Genomic DNA, 12,494 nt, shown 5'->3' on the forward strand with positions numbered 1-12,494 from the left:
AAAAATAGTTTAACGTAGAATTCTTGAATTCCGTGCCATTTTCACATCGAATACCTTTCAGCTTCAGGTTAAGCTGATTCTCCATGAGCACAACGAATCGCTTGATCAATTCTGCAGTTTCACTTTTGACAAGAAAAACACCCAAGTAAAACGTGAGTAATCATCAGTATTAACAAGACAGTAAGAGCTGCGAGAAAGACTCAAAACATGGTCCTGACCGAACAAGTCCATATGCAATAACTGAAACACTAATGAGATTGTATTAATCGGTTTTGGCTTATGAGATTTGTGATTGTGTTTACCCAAGGTACAAGCCACACACTTTTCAATAGTAACAAAATCTTTTATGGGTAAACCACGAACCAAGTCGTTTTTAGCAAGACGAATTAAAATTTGACATTTGCATGACCAAGACGACGATGCCAAAGCATGGCATTATGTTCTGACACTTTAGAAAATAAACAAGTTATCTCATTAGGAACATTTTTTTTCATGTCGATCACATAAGCATTATATTTTCTTTGTGATCGAACAAGAATCCAGTCTTCTGGTATGATGATACCAGGCTTCAAATCAAACACTCTTTGTTAGTAAAATGAGTTGAAAAACCTTTATCACAGATCTGTGAAACACTCAGCAGACTGTGCTTCAACTCTGGAACGAAATTATCATTTTCAAATTTTAAAACACCATTACTTACAGTACCCTTCTGCGTGATCTTTCCCTTTCTCCTCCTCAAAGGAAACATACCCACCATTAAAAATTTGAATGTCGCGTAGTTGAGAGATGTCTCCTGTCGTTTGCCTGGAACAACCACTAACAACATACCAAGGTATGATGATATTCCTCCATAGTTGTTCTTGCATAATGTGCGAGATCAGATAAACTTTGGTACCCAGTCCATAGTAACACTGGGTAAGCCTGATTCATCTACACTTGTCACGTGTTGCCATAATATATCTTCTTGATTATCTAATATAGAATTTGAGACCTTTTTCACCAGAGACTTAGGCAACCATTCATATTTACCATTATAAGATCTACTGCTATTTGTACGAATGGATGACTTGGTCTCAGATTTACAAGTAGATGACACAACTGACTTTGTCTTTCTCACTTGTTTTGGTTTAGAAGTCGTGTTTGTTTTTAAAACCGAACCATCGTTTCTACTGCCTTCACGAAACATGTTAGGCTTGGTCTGATGAGGACTAAACCTACCAGATTTGTTTATGTTCCAATCACCGACAGAGGGATTAGCCTGGTGATACCTGAAATTTTGATGATTGTTTTGGTTTAGATGACACAACTGACTTTGTCTTTCTCACTTGTTTTGGTTTAGAAGCCGTGTTCGTTTTTGAAACCGAACCACCGTTTCTACTACCTTCACGAAACATGTTAGGCTTGGTCTGATGAGGACTAAACCTACCAGATTTGTTTCTGTTCCAATCACCGTCAGAGGGATTAGCCTGGTGATACCTGAAAAGATGATTGGTATTACGAGGCATATTTCTCTGATAGAATCCACAGTATGGAACATATGGACGATGTGGACAATTTCTAGCGATATGACCAGGGGAGCCATAGTTAAAACAAGTTTGACGTTTTATATAAAATATATTTTGCTAAACTCCCTGTCTGGACCGGTTATGTGGACCAGTTTGCTTTGCCTTGTGTTTACTGCTTGACACATGGTTTGACTTACTACCCTGTTTGTCATTAGAGCATCCCTCTTTAACAAACTTAGGCAATGAGTATTTATTAGAATTTTTTTGAATTTTTAAACTTGTAAGAAACCATATTACCAGATTTCAAAGTTTTAACAGAATCAACAACACAATCGTCTTTGCTCTTAAAACCAGAGCCCACACAAACAGTCGAACTAATATAATTCAAAACAGGTAGTTCTAAAGAAACATCAGAATTAATGTCTTTATTAAATGAGACACAAGAATCATCATCCTAATCAGTCCATTCCTCAATGACTACTTCCTCTACACATGAGGTAAACACATTAGAATCATTCACTCCTGAAGTGGACGCAGTTGCATTTATTGGATCATCCTTATCATTTTTAGCCGGTTTACCGTACTTCATGTCTTTTACCTTATCTTCTTGTTCTTTGGTGAGAGGAAGACCAGTATAGTTGTCATTGTATGGTGGGGATACCTGACTATATCCTATGCCCTCACCTTCGTTTTCTTTCCACCATAATTGATGGTCAATCATTGAATTGACTACTTTACTGGAACCATCGAATTTTTGAAAATCAAGTTCGGCCCTTTCAAACTTATTAGTTAGATTTAATATTTCTAATTTGGAGGCTTCCAGTTTAGCAGTTAATTCAGCGATTTCCTATTTGGCATCTAGGTGGTGACAACTTTATATACTGAAATATGACTGAAGTTTAGAAAAGTTCCTTTTTTGTGCTTCTATTTTATCTAGGAAATCCTTTTCATTTTTCTTAAGTTTAAAACTTTCGGATTTTACTACTTCCATTTCCCTAATCAAGTTACTGTTGTGGAGCTTATATAAGTCTATCTTATCAATACAAGCTTGAGAACAAAGTGGAGAACTTACCTCAGATGAGTTGGGAGGAGTGAATGCCATGAACGCAAATTGAAGCTCCTTGACTTGCTCCTCAGCAACATTTTCTTCTTCAGTATCTTCAACATGAGCATAATTAGCAGTCTGATTACTTATGTTGAGAGCAACCATCTGATCATTCCAAATGAATTGTTGAGCTACCAAACCCCGTTCACCTTCACCTGAAGTTGCCCCATTCTCACCTCTAATATTTCCCACTGGGACCAATGCCCTTTCTTTGTTTCCTTCTTTCTCAAGATTAGTGCATTCACAAGCGAAATGACCCGGCTCGTGGCAATTGTAACACCTTAAAGTGTCCTTGTTAAACCCAACCATCTGATTTGATGGTACGTTCATGTTGTTTCTACCTGTTCTCTTAGTGAATTTCTTTGCACGAAAGACAACCATGGCAATTTGCCAAGAAATATCCATCTCCTCTACATCATCAGGATGAATTTGGTCTAGTTCAACGGCAATCACTGGCTGAACCAGATCTCTAACAAGAAAAGCATTGTAGAAATTCATGAACCCAGCCATTAAAGCGATGTTATCTTGCGTCTCCTTTGGTATGAGTGGGTCTGGCTGGGAGACTGACTCGAAGAAGCAGTTGGAAGCTGGGACTTAGCAGCTGGAGCAGTTGGTTGAGTGGACTGTGGAAAGAACACAGGAGCTTGTTGAGGTGGAGCTGGTAAGAATTGACCCTGAGATGACTTGAACATTGAGAAACTAGGCTGAGGCTGATATTGCTAGGTATACAGTCCTTGAGAGGCCTTAAACATCGAGAAACTGTCTTGAGAGATAAGGGCATTATTAGAGTGTATCCAGCTGCACTGTAAGAGTTTGCGTGGTTTATGGCACGCTACTTATCATCCATATCACATGCTTTGATGATTGCCATTACTTCAGATAAACTCAACTTGCTGAGATCTTTCGTCTTCTTGATCACAGCAACATTCATATTCTAGCTTTGAGGCAGGGAGTTAATAAGCTTATTATTAGTTTCAGCACCAGTTAAGTTGATGTTAGCCGATCTCATTTCAGTTACCAGGGATATGAATCTCTGCAACTGAGTCTCCAACGACTTCCCAGAACGTGATTAAATATGTTGAATTTCTGTCGTAGGAGATCTTGACGGCTGTTTCTCATGTCTTCATTTCCCTCATACAACTTAATCAACGCCTCCCACGGAGCTTTAGCAGATTGCAGTTCTCTAAAACCCAAAGAGATCTATGGTGAGAGCGCCATGGTTAAGGTAGAAAGTGCCTTTTCATCCTCTTCGACCTTCTCAAAATCAGCATCATCGTACATAACAACTGTTTTTACAGCAACCTCTTGAGAGTTGTCACGCTGGTAAGTAATAACTTGTGGAACCCGAACGATACTTCTCCAAATCTTGGCATATTTCCTTTTCACATATTTCTCAAATCTAAATTTCCACTCGCTAAACCCCTCATGAGACAACAAACGAGGTATGCAAGTAGCGGTTCCCATTATAGAGTCCAGTTCTTGATGAAGTGTAGCATTTGTTGATCCATTGCCATTAGTTAGTTGTTCCATTTTAATTGCAACAATATTAGTAAAATCAGTCTAGTAAGCAAGGTCCAACTTTCAAAGCCCAAACAAAACAGATCAGGCCCAAGTGTAGAACCAACCGAAAACAGATTGAGTCAACAGAATACAGGTCAAGTAAGCAGAGATCAAGTTAACCGAGAACACAGTTTGACCAAGAACTCCTGATGACCGAGAACACAGTTTGACCGAGAACTCTTGACGACCGAGAACACAGTTTGACCGAGAACTCCTGACAACCGAGAACACTTTATAACCGAGAACACCATAAGACCGGGAACACCAAATTTTGCCCGAGAACCTATAAATCTGACCGAAATCAATGGAGTAAAGCTGAGAACCCTTAAAAATGACCGATAATGATGATTATTTAAAGTCTTTGGCCGAAATCCCTGAATTAACCCCGAAATCAAGCAGAATTGCCCGACAACAAGGTTGGCTAATTTAGATAAGAGATCAACTAAATCCCGTGAATTAAGGGATTTAAATTGTTTCCAATCAAACCGAATCTATAACCAAAATTAACCCTTCTTCACTGAGGAGTTTCTCGCCGGAAAAAGCAAACATAAAATAGCAAGTGAATTATTTGATATCAAACTCGAGCATTGAATGGTTAAAAAGGCTCTGATACCAATTGTATGTCCCGTTTATGGATCTTTCAATATGATATCAACGACCTCAACGTTATTGCGGAATATAACGTGAAATGATTCAACATAAACAAGTGTAACACGTAAAGAACACAAGATGATGCTTCAAAATACACGTTTGATTAACGTCGGGTGCTTAAGCACTAGGTTACACAAAACACACGTTCACCAATATTACTATGAACGGCCAACCAAAAACCCTATACATAACATCTATATATAGGCAATCCATAACCTAGCCCAACAATAAGCCCAAGCCCACTGAGATCAAAAGTTGATCTCGGTTTACATAGCATACATAACATATACTATATTGCTTATAGACTTACAAACCAACTAGATACATACCCAACATGTATTTTAGCGGATCATTGAAGTAATATGCCATCAAACGAGCGTTCGCGCCCAAACGATCTCCTTCAATATTATCTCTTTTCGAACACGTGGGTGGAGGAGAACGAAGAGATTGCATAACCTGTGCCACGAGCGTAATCGCACTCGTAACCGCCTCTTCCTCGGTGTCAGTCATTGATATTCCCTAAAACTAGTAGCATAAATATGAAGAAGTAGGAGAATCCATATAAAGTTTTGTAGAATTTTTTATAGAATTTGAGTTGAGACTTATATAAAAATATGAGTTTTGATTGGGGATAAAACGGATTATATAGGAAAGTTAATTGATTTTTTTTAGTTTGGACCGTTAACCAACGGTTAAGTTTGACCATTAAACCCACAACCTGCAAATCCAACGACGCCAAAAACAAGGAGGAGCAGTGTTGCGCGGGTTTTGGAGCCCCCCCCCCCCCCCCAAAACGAACCCACTATGTGTGGTCTTAGTCTTCCTAATACTATACAATCTCAAATTGGTTTTGTTTACATGGGATGCACTACAATTTCCAGATATTATGTAAATATGACAATCACAACCCTATTATCTGATCATGAGTAAATATTGAAAATCATAAAGTTAGTCGAAAATATGTTTATTTTTGGAGTGTAATACACACACATTTGTGGATCTTGTAGAATTACTTCAGGAGAGGAAGCACAAACATTCTTTCACGGAGAGATTAAAAAGAAAAGGTATATTGAATGTAACACAGCCAAACATATATTATAAAATTTTATTTTGACACATGTTTTACACAAGAGTTAGTTCTAGTAAAGATTTTTTCAAACTGTTTGCCAAAGCACTTCCAACCTTAATGGTTGGTTCATCACATTTAGATGTGTCAACCTTAATTAAGAATAATAACCAGGAGAGAAATACACTACTTTCCCCCCCTTTAAAATAAGGCCTTTTCCATTAGTTTTTCCAAGTGTGCCATGACATCAACCTGGCGTCATTTTAATTCCACCATTTCCATTGGTGGAGTTCATCAACCCCATTAACAATTAAAAACACAAATAGAATAACAACAGCAAATCATAAACCCTTTTAAACCATCACTTTTTTCTTCTGTTTCTTTCCTTTTCAAAGTGGATGACAAATAACACCAACCAATGAACCAGTCATATTTTCTCCATCATCTTTCCATAATCTAGATGATTATGAACCTTAAAACAAAGAGAAAGTGGACGGTCTCTTCAAATCACTAGTATTTAGTGGCTACATTGCTCAAGTTCTATATACATTTCCTCTATCTTGCATTTGAGCTCAAAAGAAGTTGAAGATAATATGCAAGTGATCATTGTTTTCGTTTTCAAGCTCGTAGTTATCCTCACCGGTTTCCATCTTAGCAAAACTCATGGCGAGCTATCATCTATCGCTGTTGGAAACCCTCTTGAAGGACTAGTTTTCATCGACCAACGACTATCTGTAGTCTACCCGTTGATACAAACTTTCAAGAACAGCATATCATCTGACCCCCTCAATATCACTAGTTCTTGGGTGGGGTCAGATATATGCAATTACAAAGGGTTTTACTGTGACAACCCTCCTGACAACAAAACCGCAATAACGCTTGCCTCAATTGACTTAAATGGATTCCAACTCACGGCTCCAAGCCTCGACGGCTTCATTGACCAGTTACCCGACCTCGCTCTCTTTCATGCCAACTCAAACTTCTTCTCGGGTACCATTTCACCAAATATTGCAAAACTTCCCTACCTTTACGAGTTAGACATAAGCAACAACTTATTTACCGGGCCATTTCCCAACGCCATACTCGCAATGAACACTTTATCATTTCTTGATATCCGATTCAACCTCTTTACGGGTTCCATCCCACCCCAACTCTTCACAAAAGACCTAGACATCTTGTTCCTAAACAACAACAACTTCATCCAACAACTAGCCGAAATCCTCGGAAACTCCCATCTCTTTTACCTTACCTTAGCCAACAATAAATTCTTCGGACAAATACCTCATTCCATCGCTAAATACTTTTCGGGTATATCCGAGGTTTTGCTATTAAACAACATGTTGAGTGGCTGCCTCCCATACGAGCTCGGTTTCTTGACCGAAACAATTGTTTTCGACGCTGGGAACAACCTCTTAACAGGTCCATTACCATTTTCCTTAGGGTGTTTAAAGAAGGCTGAAGTTGTTAACTTGGCAGGGAACTTGTTATACGGTGGTGTGCCTGAGGTGGTGTGTGCGATGGCTAATCTGGCTAACCTGTCTTTGCCTAATAATTATTTTGTTAGTGTTGGTCCAATATGCAGAGGTTTGATTAATAAAGGAGTGCTTGATGTTAGGAACAACTGTATAATGGGGCAACCAGATCAGAGACCCGTGGCGGAGTGTTCGGCATTCTTTGCAAAACCAAGATATTGTTCGTATAGGCAGGCATATCGGTACCTTCCTTGTTGGTCACCGCATTCCAGTGGTTCGCCTATGGGTCTGTCACCGGCTCCCATTTAATGTACTTTTTTCTTGTTAGGCGCTTGTCAAGTGTGTTACTAAACTAATATGTATACCTTATAGCATTCTGTTACTTAAATTTCAACCTGTGTACTTAAATTTTTGCTGAAAAGTGAATTACCTTAATTTTAATATGTTAAAGTGTTACTTCTTAAAACCGGGGTAAGATGAACAATTGGATTTAAACATAACGTATCCATTTGTTATCAAACACAATGAAAGTCACAACGTCCTAAAACAGTAAAACCAAAATTTCATCAAATATGTCTTAAGGCTATGTATATGAGAGTTCAATTACCAAACCAAACACCTAGTCGAAGTGCCTTCTAGTTCCCTTAACTTATTGTCTTTGAAATAGAAGTGATCAACGCTAGTTGGTGAGTGGCGAGTTCTAATGGCTGTTTGGTTGGTAAGAACCTATGGGATTTCAAGGAAATTGGAATTTAAAATTCATTCGTTAGCTAAGAGAAGGAATTACAATTTGATTTCATTTCCAACCAAATGTCAATCATAGAATTCATAATCATTCCATAAGTTTAAGGAATGCTTAGAAAATTTATGGAATGTTTCCAACATTACCTAAATAACCCTACCAAGATGTAAAAGTTGTCGACACGGGACAAGTTTTGGCTTAGGACAGACTTCAAGTCGAAATGGGTTCGTGGTTGGAGCGGAACCATTTTGACCCGAACCGTTCCGACCCGAAACGAGTTTTGACCCTAAACCTGTTCCGACCCGATACCCAATCCCGATCAAAAGCCCGTTTCCACACGAATACATTAGACACAATATGTAAAGATATTGAGAGGCCCATATATTATCTATTGGGCCCGCCAATTTCTGCTTTAAAATCTCCCTATAGTTCTTATAAACCTAGCATATAAAAGCCTCACATCTTCATTTGACATAATGTTCAAACGCAAATTTGTTCAAACTCGAAACCTATACCGACTAGAAACTTGTTTTGTCCCAACCTGTTCCGACCCGAAACGCTTATTGAATCGAAACACAGTCCCAACCTCGAACGTTTTTCGATCTAAAACCTCTCTTGACGGGAATACATTAGACACAATAGACAAAGATATTGAGATGCCCAAATTACCTGTTGGGCCCGTCATTTTTTACTTCAAAATCTCCTTAAAGTTCTTAAGAACCTAGCATATAGAATCCTCGCATCCTCATCAGACACAGTGTTCCGACCCGAACCTGTTTTAACCCGAAACGTGTTCCGACCCGAACCTGTTTTAACCCGAAACGTGTTCCGACCCGAAGTCATTTCGACGCAGATACATTAGACACAATACGTAAAGATATTGATGGGCCCAAATTATCTGTTGTGCCAATCAATTTTTAATTCAAAATATCCCTAAAGTTCTTATAAACCTAGCATATTAAAGCCACGTTTGTTCATGGTCCGGCATGAATACATTAGACACGATACATAAAGATATTGACATACTCAAATTACCTATTGGGCCTGCCAATTTTTACTTGAAAATCTCCCTAATGTTCTTAAAAACCCAACATATAAAAGTGTCACGTCTCCATTAGACACAATGTTCCCCACTCGAAACATGTTTCAGCCAGAACCCGTTCTAACCGAAAACCCGTTTTAACCCGACCCGTTACGACCCAATACGTTAGACAATACGTAAAGATATCGATAGGCTTAAATTACATGTTAGACCCGTCAACTTTTACTTCAGAATCTCCCTTAAGTTCTTATAAACCTATCTTATAAAAACCTCGCATCTTCATCAGACACAATGTTATGACACAAGGCCCGTTCGGACCAAAACGCGTACCGACCCCAAAACTGTTTCGGCACGAGTAGAATAGACACAATGTGTAGTCGTGTAGGCCCGACTTACCTATTGGGCCCGCCGATATTTACTTCAAAATCTGTCTAAAGCTGTTAAAAACCTAGCATATAAAAGTATCGCATCTTCATTTGACTCAATAACCAAGCTGACGGCGGGCCGCCTCTGTAGTCATAACCCTAGAAGGATTCCGGCAATATGGTCAGTTTCCGACCACACTGTTCACTTTTATCTCCGTCTCTCATATACATTCTCTTTCATTTTTATTTAGTTTAATTATTATTAACAAAATAATACTCTATTGCTTAGACATTTAAGAGAAGAAACGGTGGACGCAACAAGCATGGTCGTGGCCACGTGAAGTTTGTTCGCTGCTCCAATTGCGGCAAATGTTGCCCCAAGGTTTTATTTTGCTTTTAGTTTTTCTTTAATTATTATTATGCATTAATCAGTTCATTTTTTTTATTTTGTTTTATATTTATTTGATACTTTAGGATCAAGTGTTTTTAGATTCTGTGTATTGTCTTTACTCATGTCAATTTTTGTTAAAAACTATATATTTTTTTTAGTTTGAAATTTTTAGTTAAACGAGAACAATCACTGCTTGAAACATTAGATAAAGAATGATTATAAACGGAAGTTGAAAATTATGAATTGAACCTTTAGAAGGATAGAAGCTGAAACCTAATCCAACAAGTCACCTCATTGGTCGCTTCTCTTGTGAGATTCTGATTGTGAAGCATTGACACTAATGTTTTGTAATTGCCGTTGTCAAACCATGATTCTACAATTTTTACTATTTTCTTTCTACGTGTTTAATTCATCCTAATCGGCCTTTGTTTGTAATCATGCTTTTGGCTTTAAGTTTCAATATCATGGTATTGGCCTATATGGTAATAACCTTGTTACTTGCCTATTTGGTAATAACCATGTTAGGTTTTAAAAATGATATTACCGTTTTAGGCTTAAAAAGAGCTGACCGGTTTGTCTTCCAATTGTAAACGCCTCTTTTTTTTGGGTCAGGGTAATTAAACAAAAAATCTTTTTGCTTAGGCACAGATTTTGGTGTTTTTTTTCCTATTCCGAATCCGAAATTTTAAATTTGGATGTTGAAATCAGCTATCTAAAATCTTTGGATATCCGAATTTGAACATCCCAATTGTGATAACATTTAGTAGCACTTGGTAGAAAAGAGTTTTATCAAGGATTCTGTTTTTAATTTTTTGTCAATGGAAAAGCATTTATATTTTGTTTTCAGCAAGTTCGGAGCCTGTTTTTATCGTTAGAAGTTTTTATATTTATGGTTTATGTAAACAACTTTACTAAATTCTCTCATTACATAAAGGTGTTTGACTAACATTCAAACCTTTTTATTGTTGACATCAGGACAAGGCTATCAAGAGATTCCTTGTGAGGAACATAGTGGAACAAGCTGCGGTTAGGGATGTTCAAGAAGCATGTGCTTTTGATCGTAAGTCTTGTAGTTATTCACTATACCACTTAATCTTTGTTTAGACGCCAATATGAATCTAATTAATGTTTTAATCTATTATTATAGAATACACCCTCCCCAAATTGTACTTGAAGATTCAACACTGTGTTTCCTGTGCAATTCACTCTAAAGTGGTCCGTGTCCGCTCACGGACCGAAAGGAGGAACCGTGAGCCTCCAAAGCGATTCTCTCGCCCAAGGGTATTTATATTATACTTAATATTTTTTTTTTATTTCTAATATGATTTCCAGTTTTGTGGTTATTGAAATGTGCATCTTTTCTTATTGTTGTAGGATGATGGTCCTAAACCTGGTCAAGGGGCCCGACCTGGTGGAGGTGCTGGACCAGCACCTGTGCGCACTTAAAGTCTTTGTCTGCCGCTAGATTGTTAAGGGTTCCTATTCGAGTATGTTTTGGTGATGATTGTGTTCTATTTAGTTGTCTAGGCTTCTATTGTTTCTTTGTTGCCAGTTACTCGATCTTTTAAGCCATTATTCATAAGGTTTTTTTGTGAAATGATTGCTTTTTGCTTAAGTCTTTGAAATTGCATAGACCAAATTTTGGTTTTAATGTAGCTAGTAGTTTATATAATTGAACGTTAACATGATATGACTTGAGGAAAATGATTATTTTTGTAATCTTGTTATGTTAGAGTTGGTTCTATGGCATCCTTTTTGCTGGATCATTTTTATTTTAATTTTAGTTTAAGAATGATATGATATACTTGGTTTGTTAACATTGTTACAATCAAGTCTGAAGGTTATCGTGTCTTTCTTTAAACGACCGTGACGTTTTAATACAGAGAAGACAACTAGAAAAATGCTAGCAAAGTCTATACACGTTATAAGATGAAAAGAAAAAAGAAATAGTAAAGGAAGGAAATCCAAACTTTATTCGTAGTGAGGTGCAAAAAAAAGGGTGGTTTGGTCAACAATCTTAAAACCGGGTGAGTCGGTTAGGAACAGGTTTCGGGTATACTTGGGTATTTAATCGGTTTTTTCGGGTTTTGTTTAGGTTTTGGGAAGGGTCGGTTTGACCGGGTATTTCCGGTTCCGAGCAAAAATCTAATACCAGGCCCGGGTCGGGCAGGGACCGGTAGACGTGCACAAATCGGGTACAGTTGGAAAACCCGAACCGGTTCGGAACCGGTTTTTTTCACACCGGGTAGGAAATGGCACCAGTTCCAGTCAAGAACCGGTTCGGTTCCCGACCCGAACCGATGCCCCGAAATGCTAACTTTTAGGAACCGGGTTGGGTAGGAACCGAGACCGGTTATTACGTAAAAACCGGTTCCACCGCTTTTTTTTGAAATTCAAATAATCTAGCCGTTAGAAACCGGTTCCAACGGCAATATAGCCGTTTTTGACCGTTGGAACCGGTTTTTTTTTACTATAATTAGGTTATTTTCATTCTATAAATAGCAAGGTATGGATGTGTACTTGTTAAACCACTTCCAAAACTATAAAACACACTCCAAAACACAATTAAGCTTAAACTGACAACAAATGGCAACT

At 38.0% G+C, this 12,494-nt stretch overlaps 1 protein-coding gene and 1 pseudogene across 1 annotated transcript; both read left to right on the plus strand.

Annotated features, from left to right (window-relative positions):
• The first annotated feature begins 6,364 nt into the window (after window positions 1-6,364).
• On the plus strand, window positions 6,365-7,668 carry LOC143596063 (uncharacterized protein At4g06744 pseudogene; annotated as a pseudogene).
• A 1,912-nt stretch (window positions 7,669-9,580) lies between these two features.
• Window positions 9,581-11,498, plus strand: LOC143596064 (small ribosomal subunit protein eS26-like). The gene is made up of 5 exons (XM_077074934.1): window positions 9,581-9,689; window positions 9,798-9,890; window positions 10,875-10,959; window positions 11,047-11,180; window positions 11,274-11,498. The coding sequence occupies exons 1-5, from the start codon at window positions 9,687-9,689 to the stop codon at window positions 11,343-11,345; spliced, it is 387 nt and encodes a 128-aa protein (XP_076931049.1). The 5' UTR covers window positions 9,581-9,686; the 3' UTR covers window positions 11,346-11,498.
• Window positions 11,499-12,494: the final 996 nt, after the last annotated feature.

The sequence above is a fragment of the Bidens hawaiensis genome, unplaced genomic scaffold, assembly GCF_021521415.1.
Source record: "Bidens hawaiensis isolate Kalapana, Puna unplaced genomic scaffold, B.hawaiensis_p1.1 tig00045991_1, whole genome shotgun sequence".
Classification (NCBI taxonomy): Eukaryota; Viridiplantae; Streptophyta; class Magnoliopsida; order Asterales; family Asteraceae; genus Bidens; species Bidens hawaiensis.